The following is a 25,341-nucleotide window of genomic DNA, read 5'->3' on the forward strand; positions in this document are numbered from 1 at the left end:
TTAAAATCTGCACGAAAATCATTACGAAAACAATCATTAAACATGTAACAGATAAAGATCTCCCATGGAGGCACATTCCTGAGATATATGTTAGAGTTGCACAAGCCCCGGTTTTTTTGGTCATGCCCCTAGGTTAGGTTAGGTTGGGTTGGGCTGTAAGCACGGCCACCTGTCAGAATGAACAGTGGTAATTTGGGTGTGGAAACATAATGAGACTATTTTCAAGAAAATTCTATGGTTAGTTTTTAAGAGATTGCGTCCCGCTTTTTCCAGGGAAAGGTCCCAGTGCTCGGTTACATCTAGTAAAAAAGTTTAGAATATCTTCGTTTAACCAGACCACTGAGCTGATTAACAGCTCTCCTAGGGCTGGCCCGAAGGATTAGATATTTTTACGTGGCTAGGAACCAATTGGTCACCTAGCAACGGGACCTACAGCTTATTGTGGGATCCGAACCACACTATATCGAGAAATGTATTTCTATCACCAGAAATAAATTCCTCTGATTCCGCGTTGGCCGAGCCGGGATTCGAACTTCGGACCACCAGATTGGCAGCCGAGCGCGAAACCACTCGTCCAGCGAGGGACATGGTTACATCTAGGGAAAATGCAAGTTGTCACAGTTGATCAGTCAAAAGAGTTGGTCATTGCAATCAATCAATTCTACTCTCGCTGAAAGCTTCAGATATAAAGGAAAAGAAGACACGTGTGGTCCATAGCAGCCTAGCTATACAACTTTGAAATCGGCCGCTTCAAGTATTAGCAACCAAGTTTGTTCCAATCTGATTATTCCCAATTCTTGACAATAATGCGAACAATTTAAAAAAAAATGGGAATAGGTCACGTGGTCTATTCGTGTGAGAAGAGAATCAGAGCGTTATTAAGAGAGAGGGGGGGGGGTTGCATGTCTGATTACATATATTTCAGTAATAACTCACGATATACGTAGCTCCTCATCTCATTCCGAATGGATATGTAATTACTTACAGAGTCCCGACTAAAATATCTCAGGGTTGTCATCTCTGAAGACATAATACTGGGTGTCCATAAAGTCCCAGTACCATTCTGAGCCATAAACACTGGTAATGGTACTGGGGTTTTATGGACACCCTGTACAGTCAGCTCATGTAAGCACCGTTACAAAAGCCTTTAGACTGTATATACGCGTTTTATACAAGATCATTTAAAAACCGAACGCAAATTCTGGATTAGTTCATTAGACAAACCATACAATAGCGCTTACCAATGTTGCTACCTCTTTCCGCTCAGAATTGCGACCATATATACGACGAGGAAGTTCTACGTGATTTCACAAAGGGTGTGGAGACTTTCCAAGTCTTTCCTCGTCGTGCTTAGATACAAAGCGACGAAATGACGTCTTTCGAACGTCCTTAGACCTCGGTGTACGTGCCATCAGTAGAAGGCCACCTGGTTGTAGAATACAGAAACTTGGGCCAAAGGCCAAGCGCTCGGACCTGTGAGGTCATTCAAAGGTGAAACGGAAATTGACAGTAGAAAAGATTGAAAAAGAGTAAACATGATGAAAACTTAGCAGTTGCACCATGAAACAAAAGTTAAGCGATGGTGGAAAGAAATATGAAAGAAGGACAATATGCACGCAGGTACAGAGGTTGCAGCTAGGAGAGAATCTTAAGTATAATGCCTACAGTGCACCGCATGAGGTGCACTGCTGGCACTAACCCCCTATGGAAGCCACCTGGTTGTATTTCCACAATTACTGATAAACCAACACACTTCCGTGAACGGAGATTTAAAAAGTTATTAGACCCCATTCCAGATGAAACAAGATGTGATGCCAACTCGCCTGAGAACAATTCAAAGTTGATCTTGCAAAACGCAAAATGCATTCAGTTCCTAAGTCGTATACGATCTAATCACTTTCAATAACCAGTTCGAATAATGACCGCTTCCTCCTCTTGGTGGAATTAATTAATTCGATCCTCTCTCTCTCTCCTCTCTCTCTCTCTCTCTCTCTCTCTCTCTCTCTCTCTCTCTCTCTCCTCTCTCTCCATATACAAAACAAAAAAATTTGCAACCATTTCATAATTTTATGTAACTTCGCCCAGCTAGTTTTAAACCATGTAACGCTCAGCAGTTACGTAATACTGAGATGCTAAGACGTTATTATCACAAAGCTGATACTAAATACCAATTAAAAATCATAACATTACAATTACCTGAAAAACAAACATAACAGTTACCTAACAATTTACAATAACAGAAGACCTCAAATATCCCTTCCTTCAATATCTTCACATCTTTCCTGAAGAAATTCAAAGTCGAACAACTAACCCAACTGGAAGACGGAATAAAGGTAACACGAAGCAGCAATATTAACAGTAGTAGTAGTAGTTGCAGTGGTAGTTGTAATAGCCACCAGGTAGTCATATGGTAAAAGAAACCACTAAACCCTCAGTTACGATCCCACACACAAAACCAAATCAACGAGACCAGATTCCCACCCCGGCGGAACTCACTTTCACACCAGTATCAATGGCGATCCTGTTCGAGCAGACGACTTTTACCCATAAATCATTCATACGCTGGTTCCCTCTATGGGCGAATCCGAGAACTATATACCGTTGCTAATAACTTGGCAAGGTCGCAAAGGCAACTACAGGTCACTTGGCTGGATATATTGAAATTCGATGCGATTATACTCCGATAATACTATATATATATAAAGATACTGACGTCTATCATGAAAGATAAGCTGGAAAACAATTATATATAGTTGCTAGGATAGAGGAAGGCTACCATAAGTTAACATGGCTAGACAAATCTAAATATGCTGTGATTACACTCTGATAATACTATATAGACACTGATGTATATCATGGAAAATAATCTCAGAAAACAACTTTAACATAAATACACTTGCCAGCTTACAAGAAGGCAACTAACAGTTAACATGGCTAGACAAATTGAAATATGCTGTTATTATATATACTAATCGAACGGTAACATTTTGCTAGAAACTTCAACCTTTGCAGTTAACCAAATAGTAAACTTTTTATAAAAATGTAATTTAATTGATAAAATATAAAGAAAAAACTAAGTCAAAACAAATCCTTCGGGCCAGCCCTGTCAAAGCTAATAATATTAAACGCAGTAGTCTGGTAAAACTATTTCATTATTATCAATGATAATAACTATAATATAGATACTGATGTATATCATGGAAATTTCTTTAAAAAAAATTTAACTTCGAATATACTGAGGAAATACTCTTGCAATTTCCGAAGACATTCGTTCTTTTACGGGATACGGCTTACTGATGTCAACATAACTGCAAGAACATAATTGCACGTTAATCTACTGTTTATTACGGCATCATTGCTTCAAACCGCACCAATTAAATCATTTTAACACAAAGCCTACAACGCTAGTTAGTACGAGAAAGCAGTGCACTAAACTTTTTAATGACCTAGTCCGGTGAACTTTTATGTGCCTGCCGGTGGTAACTTTAAAAAAGCATAGGTCACCAACCCTTGGCGAATACTACTTTCCTGAATATTCATGTAAATGATGTCGGCTGGTGTGTGTGTATGTGTGTGTGTGTGTGTGTGAACCCCAGTACTCGCAGTGAAGAGCGGTGTTTGTGATAAAAAGTTGCAGGAATAATATATATACAACCCACAATGACCGGGTCAAATTCAAATTCAGGGAATCACCTTTCACAGAAACAAGTCCATACGTATTACAACAATCTATAACTGTGCAGCCTAAGAAGGCAAGCACTCACGGTCAAAACAACAGTACGTACACTACCCTATTTTCATAAATCCATATCGCTCCCAGCTTTGAACTTACGTAGTAAGTCATCTGATTTTATGTGCGGAAGGTAAGTACCTACATGTAGCATAATAGCTACCTATATATATTACATATATTCATCTCGTATTGTTCTTACATGGAATACATTTGTATTGGCGTGCAAATGAGCTACTTTATCAAAGCTTAAAAGGATTTAGGTCATTCATGCGTTAAGAAGAAAAAAAAAAGGCTGCAAGCATACGCGTTTCTTTACGTTAGGGAAATATATAAAATATATACGTCCGTATTATATATATGTATATATATATATATATATATATAATATATATATATATATATATATAGAGAGAGAGAGAGAGAGAGCGAGAGAGAGAGAGAGAGAGAGAGAGAGAGAGAGAGAGAGAGAGAGAGAGCTCCAAATTTGGAAGCAGTTTATATATGTAAAGGAGAAAAAGTTCCAAACTTGGAAATAAAGCTTCTAACGTGTCTGAAAAATTTTTTTTTCCACTTTTGGGAGAAATATTAACCACGTGGAAGGATTTTTTCTCAAGGATTATTATGATCCTTCATAAAAAAAACAATCATGGAAAAACACGACAGAATTATCCTCAGATATCCACACAAAAATTAAATATAATAAACAAAATAAAGTCTCTCCTACCCAATTTTGACAATTATACACAATCCACCAAATTCAGAAGTATCATCCTCTCTAGGACAATCAAGTTTAAGCTATTTTAAGCAATGATGTCCAAAGCTTCTGGGGACAACATTTAAAACTCGCACTGTTTGGGGAGGGGAGTGGCTGGTAGGGCCGGAGGGGGTTTCGGAGTCGACACTGGAGAGAGAGAGAGAGAGAGAGAGAGGGAAAAAGTCCAGGCGACGGCTGACAGGTCCCCCTGGCTGAACTCCAAAACAACGGGAACATGCAAGCGACATATATTTGCAAGAATTAAACCGGTTTGCCCCCCCCCCCTCTCTCCCACCACCATTCTCTCATTCTCTCTCTCTCTCTCTCTCTCTCTCTATCGTGAGAAAAAAAAGATCAGGATTATATACATCAAAATTGTGACCAGGGTTTGAAAATGAACTGGTTCCCTAGGTTAATCTACTCTCTCTCTCTCTCTTCTCTCCTCTCTCTCTCATCTCTCGAGAGAGAGAGAGAGAGAGAGAGAGATTATTAATAACATATCAAATTTTGACAGGGTTGGAAAATGAAGTGGGTTAAACTCTCTCTCTCTCTCTCTCTCTCTCTCTCGATAGAAAAAAAAATATCTACTAATGGACCAAACGTTGGCAAGGGGGCTAAGTCACCGTAGAGAACTAGTACCTAATTTAGTCATTTACATATATATACAGATGTTACTTTACAAAACCGATTTTTGGCCCGCACTAATGACAGATTCTTATTGGTATATATATATATACTTTCCCTGATGTGACTGAACTCGGAGTGCGCAATGCGCCCGTCTTTATTCTCTTCACGACATACATTAATAAATGGGTGCGGGAAGGTAACTACTGAAAAGTTATAACCCCACTGATGTTTCAAACTGTAAATCTCCTCAAAGAAATAACTGACAATCTAATACATAACTACATAAATGCACAGACACTAAGTATAACGACATATATATATCTCCACGCCAAGATTCGAACAGAGTTAGGGGAAAAGTTATACTTCACTTAACTTCCAAATTTGGCTTGAAAGGTTTTTTCCAAATTTGGCTTGAAAGGTTTTCAGTGAAAAAAAAAATAATAATTCAAATATATACTGAGGAACGAGAAAGTTAAGTATTCACAGTATATTAGACGTTGCAATTATATACATTTGGTTGACTGTGACCACTGGATTACACACATCTTATTTATATATATATATATATATATATATATATATATATATATGTATGTGTGTGTGTGTGTGTGTGTATGAGCGCGCGCGCGTTCTAAAGATAGACCCGTATCATAACTACTACATGAAGCTACGCTAGCCAGGAGCTCCGCATGCAGCCAACAGTTATAAGTTACCCAAGGATCCATCCTCGCCCGGAGTGTAGATTAGACATGGCCCTTCCTGGAATCCAGTCAGCGAGGCTGGACATAACATAAACGAGTTATCGGCCAATGGCTTAATCAAAGGGCGGCAACGTCTTCCTAGCATTCTTCCCCTTCAAAGGAAGTTATTGAAGTGAGGGAAATTACCTCACTGATAACATCGCCGTGATCTGAGTTTTTTTCTTGGTATGTTGAGATTTATTAACTAGGGTAATATTCTTATTATATAAAAAAAATCACGATTTAGACAAGTCCTTCTTCAGGAATCGTGACCTTGCGTTCTCACGCCTGTTACTGAAGATGATCACATCAGCAAAAGTAGTCTACCTTCATTTTTATCGAATGGCGAATACTACACGAATTAAAGCACTCTTTGATACAAGAGCGAAAACGCCATATCACAATACCGACGCCATTTCAAATTTACACAACGGGAATGCAACAACTAGGTACACGAAACTCGTACTAAAACTTGCACTGCAAGACACCATTTCGGGTGAAGTATTTTTCCCCACTGATATGGATCTATGAATAAGTCCACATTTTGATGTTGAAAAGACATAAAAACAAGGGACCAAGGAAAACGAGTACTTGTGCATTGGCCAAAATATTAAACTAGTCTTACAAATTTTTTAAAAAATAGTAAAAATTGTAAGCAAAATAAAAAAAACTATACAAACTGAATGCAACTGATGCAGCTAACACATTCAACTCTCCTTGTGTGAGAGTAAATCTTCTACCTACAAATAATAATAATAATAATAATAATAATAATAATAATAATAATAATAATAATAATAATAATAATAATAGCAGCATTTTAGAAGCTACAGCCATTCTGATAACTCCCCATAGCCTACTGTAACGAATACTTTTCAAAAGAGTAGTTTTCGTCTTTAGAAGTGCTAACTTATTAAACTCTGAAATATGCTAACTAATTAAGAATCCAGACAAACAGAGAACTTATACAGATGTATTAAATAAAACTTAACTTATTACATTTACTGACTTTGGCTCAACCGGAGTGGCCTTCTTTGAGAAACGGGGGGTGGGTGTTAAGCTGCAGTGACAAATAATAAAAAAAATAATTACGGTCACCGTCCACAAAATGCAATAAAAATATAGGAATCGAAAGTGTCTGAGCAATAACAACAAAAGTGGAGAGCTACAGTAAGAGCATTCTGAGACGCCATATGACAATTTCACTTAAAAAAGTAACATTCCTGTATCTCCCAAAAAAATCGTATCACTTGATGCCAGCCACAAAGCTCACTCTTTGGTCATTTTCTTCCATAAAATCCTCACAACTATTTCAACAAAGAAAAGGACAAACTGAATCCAGACCATATCCTCCTTGTAAAACAGTAATAACACGCGGCCGTTTGCAAACCTGAAATAACTGCCCGTAAAAGTCTTTGGTAACACTGGACAGAAAAATAATATAAGAATATAAAAATAATATAAAAATGGGTTTAAGCTAGGAAGAAGAAGCAGTACTTTCAATAAAAAAGGAAAACTTCAAATGATTAGGGCACGCCATTCAAATACCAATTTCAAAACGAACGTAGTAGATAAAAACATCACAAACAAATAACCTCATACTGTACTGTGTTTTGGATGACAGAGGCTCCTCAACGCAATAATTCCCTTACGATAAATCAGCCGAATAGACCGAAAGAAACTCTCCGTCAATTGACTGAAGAAGGGTAGCAGGCTACTCTGACTGCAAGAAACATCATAACCCTTACGAACTCCTTGCATAGAGGTTCTTCTACCGGTTACACGCGGTTCTGTGTAAGCAAGCTGGTGGTCTCTAGACCCAGGTCCCAGATGGTGACTGGTCCTAAGATGAGGACGTGACTCTGAGGTCGAAGACATAGTTTAGAGGGCAATTGATAATGTTCGCTTTCGAGTTAAAGGGCAACCAACTAATGTTTAGCTGTCTTGTAAGGGTTAGTCGTTTAAAGAACACAGATTTTTTTACTGATTACAGTAAGGAAGAGAGAGAGAGAGAGAGAGAGAGAGAGAGAGAGAGAGAGAGAGAGAGAGAGAGAGAGAGAGAGAGAGAGAGAGAGAGAGAGAGAGATTTTGTCAATTCTTTAATGGCTGACTTGGGTCTGTAAGGAAAATGACTCCAAAGGAACTGATTAGACAAATAACTGTTCCCTTGCATAAAAGTAAAGGAGGTGAGTGACTGTACGATATAGGCCTATAAGAAAGCTTGCCAGTATATATATATATTATATATATATATATATATATATCATATATATATATATATATATATATATATATATAATAACAACTTTTTCAAACACTGAAACCTTAATGTCTTGAAGTGATGGAGACCTAGAACGAATGAATCTTATGGAAATAAGTTGAATTTTGCATATTGAGTCACCGAGACATGCGGCCACCTAGGCCTAATCTATTGTCAGCATAGATGCAAAGACGATACAAAAATTCAGAAAAGAACCACCGTCTAGTACAGACATGGAGAATCTGTCACAAGAGAATCGGAGTGGTAGAAAGAGCAGAAGTGATACAATTCCTGTCAGAGTACCGTCCATGATACAAAAACAGAACACTGAAGGTTCAGGGACGCTTCAGCTATCTGCCACTTTCAAGGACTTTGTTTCACCTCTCACTTCCTTCTGATAATGTTACCTGTACTTTATTATAAAAAATACACATTAATATATATATATATATATATATATATATATATTTATATATTATATATAATGAGTTCAAGCTTCATTTCTGGTTAAGATTTATATAGAAAAATAAGGAAACTATGAAGGATTTGCTACAGTAAATGACGTAAAATGAGTTACATCAGAGGCGCCGACTCGGCATAGGCCTACATTAGCCCAGGAGCGTACTAGCCAAGGTCTAAAAGCTTGGTACTAGCCAGCATTAACCTACGCCAAGTAGGCTAATCGCGGAAATACAGACAAATGTAAACGATGACGACAATGTGGGAGTCTACCCTAAGACTAGACCAGCAGGTGCGAGCAACAACGAAAACATTTGCCCTGAATATCCCATGATATCAAAACAAAGGAACTGCCATCGTGGCACGTTTATGGGCCGTGTATGTTGGCGGAACCTCATTCAATCAGCATATGATAATAAGCAAGCGTCAAGCCACGCTTTTACCGTTACGTCCTCGTGGCTAATAATGTTGCATAACAGACACCAATACAAATTGACTTTCAATTTCGCCTGTTTCGTATTTAGTCAACGATCTTAACAGAAACTGGAGGACATGAGAATAAGCTGGTATTTTCTAGGTGTAATCAGCTACAGATAACTATATGAAAGGCTTCTACAATGCCAGCTATTATAACTGGAAAGTTATATCAAACAATAAAGGAATCTGTGTATATAAATGTTTACCCTGTTGCATATATAAGAAAAACAGTTCGAAGAGAGAAAGGTTGACAAAATATTGATGCATAAACAGAGTAACAACACAATTCTTACATATATATATATATATATATATATATATATATATATATATATATATATATATATATATAACACGCTTTACTGAAAAACAACGAAGTTCCAAGCTTCACCGCAATAATTAACTTACATAAGTCAACCAACTTCTGGAATATGCGAACCCAATTTGGCACAGAACCACATAGCTAGCCAATAATTTTCCAGAAAAAGGCTTAATGATCTATTTGCATAAAAATGCATAAGGAACTGGCAAGTGTCCTAATATAACTTCTGATATTAGTTTAAGGATGTGGTTCCCTAAAAGAAATGTACGGAAATAAAAATGCTCACGTCTCCCCACAGCAAATCTGATGAACATTAGTTACAATGCCAATAAATAAATAAAATATTAACAAAGAGGCCAGTGGATGCAGTTATCGGGAATTTCAATTAACTTTTTGTCCCACCCCTACACACAAGTATAATGACCCACATTTACAGCCGTTTATTTATTTAATTTTTTTTATATAAGTCCTGAGCACATTGGCACGACGTCGATATCTTCATTACCGAAGAACGTGACGCTGATACACGACAGTATCCAAGTAGCTTGGTTCTATATCTACCCACAGATAAAAGGCACAGGAAAACATCGAAAAAACAATTGTAGGGGGCTAAACCTAGACTGAATCGTGAATAGGAACATCAAAAAATCTAAAAGAAAATTTTTATGTAGAGAAATAGTATATAAAAACGATTCATATATAAACAGGATCCCCACATCCCAACGGGAGACAGTAATTCCGCAGTATGGCATCAGTTTCACAGAAATTTTCTGTATTAAAAGGCCTAAGGAAATTGCTCTACAGCAAAGTGGCTTCAAAGTAACAACAACAAAACATTAGGCAAAAAACGCAACAATTTGAAAAATGTAAACACATTTACGGCGCCGTTTGTAATAAGTAGCAGCTGCCAAGAGTTTGCTTGGTTTGGCCGTGAAAACGAAGGCTTGAATGGACTATCTTCATTTGAAGATAATGTCAACATCGTAATACTTGCCAAAAGTAAATAAAAATTAAAAAAAAAGGTTTATGACTCTTCAATCACGGTTAAAATTGAACTAAAATATTTTAGCGTCTTGGACAACACGCAAAGAATAAAAAAAAAGGAAGAAATAATCTTGATTGCTGGCCAAGATAATGCGTGGGAAAGCACACTTGAAATCAACAACAAACTGCAACTTAATTAGAAAGGCAAATACTAGTACACAGGTTGAGGGCCTTGTTTTTTTTCTCTCTCTCTCTTTTTTTTTTCTTTAACACTTTCTTACAAGTTTACCGTAGTCCCATTTTTTCCCGCCCAATTTCCGTCTTCCCCTTTCATTGTCCCAAAGTCTGGACAAAACAATAAATTCCTCATAAGTATGTCTGCAAATAGGCCTATTTAATCTATACTTTACGTATCATTTAGGCTATACTGGCTATGGCTCATATTTTTGTATGCTAGGGAGAGAGAGAGAGAGAGAGAGAGAGAGAGAGAGAGAGAGAGAGAGAGAGAGAGAGAGAGAGAGAGAGAGAGAGAATTTTAAATAGAGAAAATAGTAATTATGAATAGTTTTTTCATGAAGCACTTCCCAAATCCCATCACTGACAATAGGCCTATCTAGGCCCTCGAAAACGATGGTAGCCTAAATAAGCTACGAAGAATCATTTACTAGCTAACTGTTGACGGCGACATTCTAATATGACCGTTTTGGTGATAAAGTTTTAAAGTTAACAATCTTGGTATGTAATATATGAAACAAAGATAATCAACTTCATATTCACTTACCTTTGAAAAACCAAAAATGCTTCCAAGCTCCTTCTGACACCAAAACAATTTAAGATTCAAGTCTGGACCGAAGACTTTCATAGTATATTTCCTACCCAACTAAAACATTTGCGCGTGTACGACGGTAATCTCCTTAAGTAACATAATTCTAACGAAAACTAGAACCACCAAGAATGACAGCGTTGAAATCACTAAACAAAATCAAGGCATCCGTCACAAAGTTCCGCGACGGTGAGCGTCGCACGTCTTACTTCTATCACAAGCGGAACAACACTGGCTGGCTAACTTGCTCAGGTTGCTCAGGTTGCTGGCTCCGAGTCTCCAACAACCAACGCTCGTTCCTCGTTGCTTGACTTAGCTGAATAGCAGCACCTAAAGAAGCAGCTGCGGCTGCTGCTAACAGCGCCTACTCCTGCTGCTGGAGCCTGCACCCACGGGTCTCTTTTTCACCCGGCCCAAATGGCTGTTACCCTAACCCCGCTTTTACAAACTTCTTACCCTCTTTTTCTTACAGTACTGAATCAACGGTATGCAAATTATTCCGGTAATAACGAATCGAATGTTGGGTATCCAAAAAGTTTTTCGCTTAGAGCGCTTATTTGCTCATTTTAGCGCCTCGATTCGCTTAAGCATGTCAACAAAGTCTTCTATTGTTTCCGAGTTATAGATTTATTGTGCGTCTGGATTTGAGTGTCCAGGTGTTTCAGAATAGGTATGGCTTCCGAATAACAAGTAGCCCATGCCTACAACTTTTGGCCAGTGATTATCCAGAAAACAGAAGTATTGCGTTCTGTCGTCTACGTTACGTTTAGCGTAAAGTAGCATGAATGTTGTTCAGGCGTCACCATTCTTTTATCAGCTCTCTTGAGCCGATGGTATTTCAATGAAATTTTATCCAATCAAAGGGTATGGGACAACCTAACAACGACCTGTGCTAATTTTCATTATAAAAACATTGGGGCATTAACCAACTTGATTTTCGTATAAAAAAAAAGTACATTAAAATCCACCCACCCATTTGTAATTGAATATGCTGTAAAATTGTACTGGCAAGTCCAAACATGATACTACCGTTGTCATGCGAGTTAAGTAGTACATGCACATAGCAGTAACACAAACGTCACTTGGGTTGTTTGTAACGCTTACTTATTTCCCACTTTTGAGATCAGGATATCCACTCTTAATCTATAATGCTTTGGCATCAGTCTGAGAAACTACACCTCTGGAAGGCCAGAGTAACCACAGAAAGTATATTTGAATAAAATTTAATTTCGTAAATCATTACCCTGCGATTATCTTTTGTATACGCGTATAAACCGAACTAAACTGACTTTTTCACTTATTTGCTTCCTTGTTTATTTATTTTTTATATATAAAACCCTTTTTATGTAATACACTGTCATTTGCCGTCAGAGCTGTTTGTTTGTATGGTGTTTTTACGTTGCATGGAACCGTGGTTATTCACCAACGGGACGAACAGCTTTACGTGACTTCCGAACAACGTCGAGAGTGAACTTCTATCACCAGATATACACGTCTCTCACTCCTCAATGGAATGCCCTAGAGTCGGACTCGCGGCCACCGAAGTGGCACGCCAACACCATGCCGACCACGCCAATAGTGCATGTTAGAAGGTATCAATTCTGGCACTTTAACTGCCGGAGATGGATTTTACCAATATTGAACTAGAGAAACCCTGGTTTCCCCAATTTCTGGGGTGCTTCATCTGACGACTGATCACACATTAAGAGTCGTTGATGTATTGTAAACAACTTTAAATTAGTTCACCTGCCTAAAATGGGTGGATGTGCATGAAAACTGAAGCACAGAATTATTCAAATTACAGAATCAACAAGCATTTGGAGAGGTAAATAGCTAATCACATTTTCACAAATTGGGTCACTAAAGTGATGCCTATTAGCATCTATAACTTAAAAGTTAACAAAATTTTATGTACAGCATACAGCAAAAATATTTAAGAAACAAGGCAAATTGGAATTGTTTGTTAATTATTATTCAACCAAGGAAATTATTTCTCAGAGTAATGGAAGCGTTTTTAAAATATTTTCATTGAAACCATGAATTTAATTTCTGGTCTTTAAGGTAATTCTAAGCCTTCATTCCGCGGTAAGGGAGACTATACCTGTAGCTGTAGGTTTTTTATCAGCTGGAATGTTTTACCTTGCATTAAGTGTCGATTGTCTATGAAGATTTTGTTCTTATGGTAACAGATTTCAAGATGTAAATACTATAATAGTAAAATAAACATCAATCTAGTACTACACCAGTTCATGAAATAATTGTTCAAATTCATTGCCTCACTCAGGGCTGAACTGCATAGTATAGCCTACATTTCCCTCAAACATTCTCCAATCTACAGAAAAGCACTTGCACTACAGTTAAATTAGTTTTTTATGTTTATTTTTATTGTTCAACACAAGACATTTAATTATAGTTCGATGTCAAGGTATTAAAACACTTCCTCAACTCGGTCACCAGGATAACCCAAGCTCTTGCATAGCCCAGGGTGGCCTAGACTAATTAAGAGGAGTTTAAAAGGACTACGTTAAAGGAAAGGAAAATGTGATAAAATTGGTATTGCTGACAAAGAATGAATAAATACTATCCAAATTAACAAGATTTATTGAAAACACAAGCTTTTTAGTTCTTTCCTAAAACTTCAATAGGCTATTTTACAGTGGATGTATTAATTGTTAAGGAATAGAAAGAACATCAAAATGAGGTTTTTACTTACAAAAATAACTTTACTTAAAACAAAAATTTACTTTTGAAAAACATAAAATTTGTGTTGCAATCCTCTACCATTTAGACTAAATCACCAATCTTTAAGACCTACAGTCCTCGTCTAGAAAGTCGTTTTTTTAATGTCATGACTTTTCTTTCTGACAAGCCCACTTTTCTTGAAAAAAGAACAACTTCTTAATTTTTAGAAAACTAAGGCTGCTGCTCTTCTACTTCCTTCAGCAAAGAACAAGAATATTTGCTTCTGACCTTCAAAATTAAAGTCAACTGAACAATCTGAAATACAGTGGTTCTGACATCATTCTAACAGACTTTTTTACTAGTTTCACAGGTAGCTATTTATCAAGATCATCTTCAGTACTGACGATGATACGAGCATCATTAGTTCCTCTATGAATGTTATGGCTACTGACTTATGATTACAATTTTTAGATTATGCAGCCTCAGCATGCGGTTAAAATTGTTCTTCCACAGCAATTATTCCTAAGGGAAGTTACTTATGAATCAAGCAATATAGATTCCTGCAAGTTCTGATGGCAATTTACATCAGTGCTAAGCAAATATACTAAATGAATTCCCTACAACCACATATGGTATATTGTAAATCTTTCACTGAACTATTTCTTCAAAACATTATTATTTAAATGAGCTTTGCTAATGCAAATACACTGTATGGCATCCTCAAGGTTCTATAGAGAGCATTGCAAACAAACATTAGCCAACTGCTTGAATGCCATAAGTGATACCAAACATGTTTAAAAATCATTGTATTATTACTGCTAATTGCTCTCTTACTGCAATTTACAAATACAATGGACACCACTACAAATTACTGTATTGTCTTTGCCATTTCCTATATTTCTATTTACAATGTTATATATAAATTATTAAAACTAAAAGTTTAAGTAGTGACCACAGTCTCCAGAAATACAAAGCTGTACTATCAGTGTAGGTACTGTAAAAGAAACATGGAAAAGTAACTGTGTATGAATATACAAATGCAGTAAAATATAATTCCTATTTACTACTAAAAGGATAATAACAAAGGCACTACACAGCTGCTTTTACCACATGACCCATTATCACACAAGTGCCTCACTTGAAAACCAAAATATACAGGCTACTATTTACTAATTACAAGACCTACCTGAAACTTAACCCACATTACATTAAGTACATACAATCAATGAAAAAGTGCTACAACAGATATCATCACAGACAAAAGGGTAATATGTAGTACAGTACAATATTAAAAATACCTATCATAGTTATTGATCAGGAAAATGATATCAATGCACCTACTTCTAGCAAGGGTTTCAAGACTGACACTTGCCACAAGGATGGTTTAAATATCTATTTAGAAATGCATTTTAACATTGGTCACTGAGCTATCAAATAATATTATAGAATCTATGTAGTAACATGGCTGCTCTTTGGAAAATGTAACCTAAAACAAAAATGGTACACAGTTCAAATGTGCTTCATCTTCAAAAGGTTATTTACTTCTACATTTAATGTATATTCTCATATGTTTAATACATGTTAAAACAAGAAGGAAAGGAAGTGCGAAATAAAAACTAGTAATGCATGGAAAGAATGACAAAAAATGCTTGTCAAGACAAGAAAACACCACATTCTAAAGTAATTCATATGATAAATTTTGTGTTCCCTCATGGCATCCAGATATAATTCTGCAAGTGTGGCTTCATTTAGCTTGATAATTAATTTTTCCTTTATAGCTCAAGTACCTAATGAGTATTCCTCTCGGTTTAACTTTGAAATTTTCCTTGTTCCTTACAGGGTATTAGTATTTTATAACTACTACAACCTAGTAGTTAGCTAGGAAATCTCTTAAATTGCTTCCTGGGCTCAAGCATCCTTCATAGGTGTCTGTTCTGCTTGGCCAATTTTACATTTTTCATAATTTTAGTAATCAGCAAAGCACTTCTTTACATTTATGTATTTCATGTTCCCTTGCAGTAATAGTTAAGCATTTAGCTAGGCTTGCATCCAGAACTCAAATGTTAAAATTTTAGTTTTTAAAACCTACAAGTATTGCACTTGCAAAATGAGAGGAACTTTCAGGCTACCATGTATTTCTAGTCACAAGTCTCCCAATTCTTAAGTGATATTAATTCTCTGCTTACATTTCCTCCCAGCATCTAAAATTAACTCCAAAACTAGTTGATGGATCTAAAGAATTTGGAATAAACCCTCTGGGAATGTCTTAAGCATAGAACTTGAACACAATGAGCACTACTGATGTTTCACAAGTATGCAGCATTTAGGATGGATGGAAGTGCAGCTGTTAGGGATAAGGTCCTAGCAACTGGAGTCAAAATGGGTATCAACTACATATTGGAAAATTAAAAAATAGTGATTTAGGAGGTTGGTAATTAGACATGTTTCAATCGGAAATATTGTATACAAAATATACAACAACAGTGGATGAGTGCTTAAAATATAGTATACAAAACCAATCCCCAAAATTTTATCTAAGTTTCTATAACACAAAACTGTTTTTCATAAAAATTCATCAGCAATAATAATCCCAAAATTCCCAGGTTTTCTGAACAAAAGAAATAAGTTTCTCAAATTAGAGCACCAATAGAGAGCACTGGACCTTAGCTTTGTACCTATAAACTACATTATATTTTGTGTAGCTCCAAGACTAATGGGGTTGGGAGGCGGGCACTTGAACGCAATTGATGAATTTCTATGAAAAACTAGTTAAAACTATAAAAACTTTCTTCATAATAACTTATCAATCATAAAAATATCTGAATTGCTATTTAGGTGGGAGGATGCATTGATGAAAGTCTCAGATGCTTGCAAAGGTCTGGAAGATCCTGGAGAGCTCTTCAAAACTAAATATTAAGACCAAGGTTCTTTGAAACTGAAAATTATTTACTCAGTTTTTAAACCCAATGTAAAGCAAGACATTTGTATATTTGGTTTCAGTTTCATTAGGAACTTTGTAGAAACAAGACGTCTAGCAAGTTAGATGTAAGGGTGAGAAATTCTGGAATACTATGTCTTTGAAAGCAGTGAATTAGTGAATGAGCAGTGAGTGAAATTAAAAGTTTTAACCAAATACTTTTACCTGACTTGCCTCATCTTCGAGAACTTTCCCAAAAGTCCCTCCCAATGACCTGAATGATTATCATATCGAAATTGGTGTCTTATTTCCCTTGCTGTATCATAAGTTTAAGAACAAGATTTGCCCTAATTTTACACCAATACAGAAAAAGTTAAGCAAAGTTTGGGAGCAATATGATGACAAAAAAAAAAAATACCCAGAAAAATGTGCCACATAAAGATTTAAAAACTGAATCTATACACTATATCACATTCTTTCTGATACAATATTGTGTTTTTACATAATACTACCAGTATTTATCATATTCAAAATGCTGTACTAAAAAAGGAACTTGATTAAAGAGTATTGAGTTAAAAAGTGAAACATGACAAAACAGGTACAATCCTTGCTGCAATACTGAATATCTGATGCGTACACAAAACCCAATTGACAGAAGGATCAAAGACCATCCTACTTTGAATGAAGGAATGAAACATTGTGAAAATGAAATGCAAACTTTAAGTGAATAAATCTAAAATTAAATTCCATTTGCTCAAAGTATTCAGAATACTTTGTTTCCTTAAAAGTTAGTGTATCAAAATCGAATAAATTATCACTTAAGTCTATAATTCTGAATAAGTGGGAGAGAAACTTAAAATATTGAAAAAAAAAAAAAAAAAAAATGTTGAACTGTTAAGAACATAAAAATGAAAGGTAATGTCCGTGCTATGTACCAGCCATTGTTAAAATTTGCACGAAACCTCAGTGATCTGGTGGGAGCGGTAATGGGTAATAATGGGACCCAAAGGAAAAAGGAGTAAGGAGAGGTACAAAAGAGCATTCTTGCTCATAAAATATCATCTTAAATGCTACATGTGTTATAAGATAGTGTAAAACAAAAGCTGAAATACATGAAAGAATTCTTTTGGATCTACAAACACCCAGTTACACATTACTGTGATCTGGTGGCGTACAGGAAAGCTTTATATTCAAATATGTCTAATATCTTAGTGCGAGTGCCCAAGGCAGAGAAGGGACATTATTGCAAAGAATTATGAACACAGTAAAGACTTGAAGATTCCTTTCAGTAAATTTCATCACTTGCCATGATGATGACTGACAAGAAAGGTAAGTTTTTTAAAGCAATGGACAACTAATTGCTATGAGTATATTGCACAAATTATATACAGTGTACTCAATAAAAAATATTCTGAGACAAATAACTCAATCATTAAAATAGGTTGCAAGTATGTAAAAGGTTACTTTACTGCAACTGCTACTACATGTATAGCACTTTACCAAGATGTGGCTGAATGTGAAGAAAGCACTGTATATCCACCAAGTTTATAAAGCACTCTTAACTAAATACTGTAGGTATTGCAGAATACATATTACATTATATTTTTCTCTCAGCTTTAGCAAGCAATCAAAAGTTGCAAACATTAACCCAACAATTATCATAGTTAATGTGTGCTTTTATTTAAGTGTACAAGCACTGTCCAATGTTCAGCATTAGTGGGATAACCACATTATATAGTGCCAGGTAAACTGGAATAAAAGACAGTTGTTATATGGATATGTACATGCACATACAGTAGACTATATTGTACATATATTATTTTTAAGACTGAGTTCCCTCCATCTAACTCTTCTCAAGGCTACTGGTGAAGAAAATACAATATGGAGCCAGTTGACTTTTGTTTGAGGTCCAGGGACAAATTGGCACCTTTTTGACTACCTCTTTAAGATCACCTTTGGTTTGAGGAAACAGGGTTGTTGGGGGTATTCCATTGGTAATGGAATAGGCTGAATTATAATTAACAGCTTTGTTGAATATATTAAATTCAGTGTAATACTTGAATCTTTTGATGGAGAGAAATAACTATTCCATTGAGTCACAACTGAAAATTAACAAAAGAAACTAGGAACAAAACTCTTATCAGATTACAATATATCATTTTCCATATTAATACAAAATTTTATCCATGAAAATATGAAAGACACTTAAAATACTCACGTATAACAGTATCCAATGGACGAGCTACTTGCTGCACTTACGTACTTATGGTTAAAATGTAATAACATTACATATTGTATATAATTTTACTTGTGTTAACTAATCAATCTAGATTACATATGAGAGAGAGAGAGAGAGAGAGAGAGAGAGAGAGAGAGAGAGAGATGAGAGAAGAGAAGAGAGAGAGAGAGAGAGAGAGAGAGAGAGAGAGAGACTGTAATTTGATAGCAAATATTGTAATATTTTTATTCTTTACACTTCTACTGATAACTTTTAATAATTTTCTGTTATTCATTTACTTGCATTTTAATTTAATTGCATTTAATAGTAAATGCTAATGTTCTTCAGTTTACCCCAAAATAAATTTTAGTAATGCATTTTTCCCATTTTCATTCAATTATTCAGTTCACAAGAGAATTATTTTCATGTGTGTATATGACAAAAAACTTGATAAATCTGAATAATTAAAAGGTAGTTTTGTCTGCCAAGAAGATCAGTATGTCTTTATATCTTAAGATAAACAAAACAGTCTAAAGATGAACACCGAGAACCTCCTGTATACACATGTACAGTAAACATACACTTACCGTATGTAAAATATATATACACACTTAAAAAAAATTTGGGAAAGTGGGAAATGTTACCATTTTTTGCCAGGTAAGGTGTGTTTTTGTGGGCCAAGCCCCAAAAATAATGTGTACAATGCAGCATTATGGAATAAGCCAACTGACTTTCTCAAACTAGTACTGTGTCACTAAGATTTATATGTCTACACTACAGAGTTACAAGAAAACTGCAATTACCTGGTAATTATACACTATCTCTCTTGCAGGTTTAAATGCTTCTCTGGAAAAAAGCATATCAGTGAAAATTAAATGATTGGCTTTCCTGCTTCACACAAGGGCAAATCACAAAAGCTAAGTATAGGCCCACATTCTAACACTTGAATGGATCACTTACTATTGTGACACACAAGTCAAAACAGATGTATCACTTATAACAGTTTCTCCACTTGGTACATAAAAAATTCTTTCCGCAACACACACCACTGGTAATGAGGAAATTACCCATCTAGCCAATACAATAATGTTTTCACATGACTCAATACTATCATTATGACAATAATCTACAAAAGAAAATACTGTTTGAGATTACTGAATAGTATCCTGAATGATGCAATCACCAGTAATTTGCCCCTTATGCGTAAAATGTCATTACTTACAATATGCTAAGAAGAAGTCACCAGTACCCAAATACAGTATAACTTCAACCTTACTTCTCATTAATGACAGTTTACCAAGAATGAGGTGTAAGAATAAAGTTACTTTTTCCATAAGGCAGATAATAGAAAGACTCATTATCACTGCAAAAGGCTGCGAACTAACATCAAAATGAATCGATATAGAATACCTGTGTAAAAGAAACTTTCAGATCTTAAAATTTACAAGAACTTGGTAAGAAAACTTTAAAAGAAAACAACAATAACAATAATAGTTTATAAACAAATTTAAGTTCTTATGCTACAAGCTACTATTAATAAGATTTGCCCAGTTCATATGCTCTTAAAAAACACTTTCTCTAGCATAAGCCGTGGGGCTACACATTCAATACTTTCATTCGGTCACACAATAAATACTACTGTACAATACCTCAATAAACAACACCAATTCAATGACCAAATGTTAAGTAATCATGGCTATAAAGCATCAGCTATTCAATTTTGTTAACAGCATATAACTTTTCAAGCATCACGTAAATCCTTTAAGTAGATTCAACAATAATAAACATGACAGCCTTTAAAATATTATGAAAATACTTGGAATGTTTAACCCTGATATAAATGGTTATCAGGAAATGTTGTTTTACATTGTTACAACTTGAAGTATAGTTCACCTCAGAAAAACAAAGATAAATAACACTCCTGATAATAAAACTCACTAACCAATAGGGTTTGGTCGATAATAAAGTCAAGACTCCTCCTATAACACTATTTGGTAATGCTACGTAACGGTTAAAATAACAAATAAAACATGTACAATGCGTACACAAATATACGTAACAATTTACATTTACATATCACTTTCTACGCCCTAACCACGGAACAATTCCCTTTCAAAGAAACAAACTGTACGGATGGCTTACAGCGATCAGGCTCAGTGATCTATGGATGAGGAATGTGTCATTGAAAGAAATCCTTCAAACCAAACTCTCCACTACCATAATTTTTCAAATGTCATATTGACAAAGCCAGGATCTTTTCTCTTAATCCAATATTCACCAGTGAAAACCCAGCTCTCTTCCTTGCTGTTCATATCACGTCTGAAAGATAAATATTATTTGTCACAATTTTACTTGTAAAACTTTATAACATGGTAGATTATCAGAACATGAAGTAATGACTAAAAACAGTTGGGTCATGGCCATTATCAATATGCAGTTTTGTTACTCTTTTACAATACTTATGTGATAATATGATAATAAAGCACATCTGTTTGGCATAGATCCTCGACGGCCACCCATTACAACTCAATCAGCACGCTAGGAATGCACTGCAGTAAATCATTACTTTAAAATATTTCTTGTGAATCTTAAGTAAAAAATGTCCACTACAAATGTCCTTGTAAAATATCAGAATTTTCAATCATTTTGATTTATCCAGATATCAAGTTATACGAAGTTGTAGATAATAAGTCCCATGGGGAGTACAGTGGAACCCCCATATTTGCGTTCTCCGGATTCGTGGAGTCACACATTTACGGATTTCTCTCAGGAACATTTCCCCGCATTATTCGCAGAAAATTCACCTATTCGCGGTATTTTTCTATGAGCAACATTCACAAATTCCTGGGTTCTTTTTAGCAATTTCATCATAAAATGCACTTCTTGTGATAAAACTATTAAAACAACCAGGTATAAAAATTTTTAGTGGGTTTTTCTTGAGTTTTAATTCTTGAGTTTTAATTAACAAAATAGGAGGTTTTAAGCATTTTTATAGGGGTTCCAACTATTCGCAGGTTCTAACTATTCACAGGGGGTTTGGTACGCATCCCCCCACGAATACGGGGGGATCACTGTACGTACAGCTCAAAGCTAACAACAGATGGTACTAGAGCTTTCTTGGAGCAAACCTTTAGTCCTCATCAGCAATGATTTCTGCCCATTACCTTTCATCCATTTCCTTAGGTCTTTCCTGAACTCACCTTCTACCCTCAACTGTATCTTGGTCTACTTTTCACCTCTTATTCAAAACCAAATCCATTATTATGTCTCTTTAAACTGAAGTATACTTTTAATAATTAAATCTAGTTTACTGGACAGACTTATAAGCTAAAAACTTCAACAATGATCTTGTTAAACTGAAGTATTCTTAACTATGCAACTATTTAACTGAGGAGGATCATGTAATCAGAATGAATTCTTTTGGCAACAAAGCAAGACACATTTCTCACCTGAACCACATTGGAACATGCTCTATGCCAGTCTCTTCGCGATGCTTTCGTCGCTCTCGTTGCTGCTGCTCAAGAGCTGTCTTCATTGTTTCAGCACCATTAATGTTTCCTTCTTCCAATAATCTGGAAAGTAACCAACCATGAATTAGAAATGATTCTAATTAAATGTTATTTACACTCCATATACCATATAAATACAAATTTTTAGATGAACTTGATTATACGTACATTCAAAACAGTCTAACATCTCTGGTATGACAGAAGATGAAATATGCCCGTGACTATAACCTCACAAAGTTATTTTGACAACAGCACAGATCAGTTCATCACAAATTCATCGCTTTTAAATCAACCTTTCAAGAATCACACATGAAAATCCTATGTAGTACTTATCAGCAAGAAAAGATTAAAAATAGATCCTCCAGATAGAATAGTACATCAAATTTCACCATATCATTTCTACATCCTATTTTTTTCTTTGTGTATAATATTCTGTGATTTTTACTAAGGATCAAGGATTTTTCTCTTCTTTTCAGAGTACGGTAGATGCTAACCAGTGCTTGAATTATTTGCAGAAATTAGTATCAAAGAGAAAATGGTTGCATTTAAATTTGGTTACAAATATCACCTTGTCACAAAAAGTGCTGTTTTTATGGTTAAAAAGATTAGGCAATTTTTAGATTTACTATATATATCATTACATATATATAAATATACACATAATATATTATTATAATATTGATAAATAAGATATATATAATATTATATATATAAATATCTATATATATATATATATATATATATATATATATATATATATATATATATATATATTAAACATTAATACAAAAGTAATATAATAAGCCCAGAGGTTAATTCAACTCTCCTTGTGTTTAGGATAAATTGTCTGTCAGGTATAGAATTTTGTGACACTATACTAATTCTGAATCCTCAATGATCTCTGAAGGGGTGGATGGTCATTTAAGTTTTGATATTTATAACAGTCTTGTTATAACATCTATTTCACATAATAAATGTAATGCTATATGAACTATATGTGCATAACAATAAAGAAAGAACACTGAAATTACTCAAACACAACTCCATCAGTCAATAAACAAGCATAATGAATAAACATACTTTTGGTCAGGTCTAAATCTTGTATCTGTAGGTGGCAAATACTTGGACTGATCTTCATCGAGCTCATTCAATTCAATGGCAAACCGAGTAAAGCCGTAGTAAAGGTGATAATCTTCAGGCATACTACCAGGCCGCCACACCACTCGAGCTGATGGAGCATGACCGCAATACAGTGCTTCAGTCCATTTGCCAAAGAGATTATGTAGAACAGTTCCTGATGCATCAGTCACCACGCCAAAAACTTCATGCCTTTTAGAGGACCAAGAGCTAGCCTGAAACAATGTACGTATCTCATAAATATTAAGGTAATGAAACTTATTTTATCAATACTATTGCTGTATGCATCAGGTCGAATATAAATAATTAATGATATCACTCTGCCGTATATCCATTAATCATATACAGAAAAAGTTTCTATTTAGCACATACCATATAAATGCAAATGCAGACATAAATATATCCCACTTTGAATCTGAATTATAACAATCTTGTCAAAATGTTACATTATCTTTACCCATTTTAATTTCTTTGCTACAAAGTTGTTATTATTTTTAAGTTTAGATCTGTCTCATGTAGCATTAAAGAGAACACATGTATAGATACAAGATGAAGTCTTTTTATATAACCTTGAATCTAGTCTCAAGATTAAGCCTCTAACACATTACTTTTTCATGACGACTACTATTTTGAGGAATAATGCTTCCTTGTGGATACAGCGCCTTATCTAACACTTTCTCTTCACTATAAAGCAGCTTCCCTCACTTTTATATCTTTTAGAATGACACATCAAAATCTGCAAGACCAGTTTTGATACAGCCCCCAAAAATCCACAGTACAGTATACTTACTCTAACAAAGGAAAGTTTGCAAGTCAAGCCTTTATTTGGGTTCCTGATGATCATTTCACCATATTGGTCAACCCATCGCTGGCCTCCTCCAAACAAATTATGGACACAAGTTGTAACTTTGTTCCACTCATAATGGTCTTCCTTTCCTGAGTCATCCTGCTCTCGAAGAATTAAGTGGACTTTACCTAATAGAAACAGTAAAGAAATACAATTGACAATCTACAGAAAAAACTGCATTCCACTGCATTTAAAAAAAACTTATTCAAAAGTTTCATTTGAACAGCTCTACAATGGAAATGTCCCTCAAATGGGAAACAGCTGCAACTTACCAGAAGGCTGGAATTCCAAAGATCTTCCCCAGAACTTCATTTTGATGCGGATATCTTGCCAGAACGTGAAGTTACAACTCTTTGCATAGCAAGCACTGACAGGTGGGTGGTGGCTAACCTTTAAAATACAAAAATAAAAGAAACAGCACTGTTACATATACAAGAAAAACTTCAGGTAACACAATAGCAGAGAACTTTTATTACGCCTCAAAACATGTGTCAGTCCAAATTCATAAATTGACATTGTCATCTATTTGATCAACATACATACATACATACCCCTTTGATGGTATGAATTGTTTAAAAAGAAATCAAAACACTAAAAAATAGGAAATCATGTTTCAGCTCATTTCCTCCTGACTTTTATCATTTAAAATAACTCGCATAAATAGTAGTGATACAAATAACATTGTCAAGGAACTGCATCATGTTTTTCATGGTGCAAAAAAGAATTCTTTTTAAACTGCATTGTTGAAAAATAAAGGAATTTCTATCCTCTACTAACTTTAATGCATACTGACTACAACATTTTTTTCATTGTTATAAATGAGTTTTAGACCTAACAAATTCTCAATGCATT

General features: G+C 35.2%; 2 protein-coding genes across 5 annotated transcripts in view; both read right to left on the bottom strand.

The window, feature by feature from the left end:
* LOC135209570 (pleckstrin homology-like domain family B member 1) overlaps window positions 1–11,414 on the bottom strand; it is a 308,555-nt gene extending 297,141 nt beyond the window's left edge. For 3 of the 4 annotated variants that reach the window (XM_064242241.1, XM_064242240.1, XM_064242238.1), the window contains exon 1: window positions 11,138–11,414. The gene's annotated coding sequence lies outside the window, so the exon portion shown is untranslated. The remainder of the gene's footprint in view (window positions 1–11,137) is intronic. The other variant, XM_064242239.1, reaches the window with a different exon arrangement.
* Window positions 11,415–19,164: 7,750 nt separating this feature from the next.
* LOC135209572 (oxysterol-binding protein-related protein 3-like) overlaps window positions 19,165–25,341 on the bottom strand; it is an 88,703-nt gene continuing 82,526 nt past the window's right edge. The window contains exons 18-22 of the mRNA XM_064242245.1: window positions 24,762–24,879; window positions 24,433–24,617; window positions 23,586–23,857; window positions 22,446–22,568; window positions 19,165–21,315 (exon numbers count right to left, since the gene is read on the bottom strand). Coding sequence (XP_064098315.1) covers window positions 21,210–21,315; window positions 22,446–22,568; window positions 23,586–23,857; window positions 24,433–24,617; window positions 24,762–24,879 — 804 coding nt within the window. The 3' untranslated portion in view covers window positions 19,165–21,209. The remainder of the gene's footprint in view (window positions 21,316–22,445; window positions 22,569–23,585; window positions 23,858–24,432; window positions 24,618–24,761; window positions 24,880–25,341) is intronic.

The sequence above is a fragment of the Macrobrachium nipponense genome, chromosome 38 (assembly GCF_015104395.2).
Source record: "Macrobrachium nipponense isolate FS-2020 chromosome 38, ASM1510439v2, whole genome shotgun sequence".
Taxonomy (NCBI): domain Eukaryota; kingdom Metazoa; phylum Arthropoda; class Malacostraca; order Decapoda; family Palaemonidae; genus Macrobrachium; species Macrobrachium nipponense.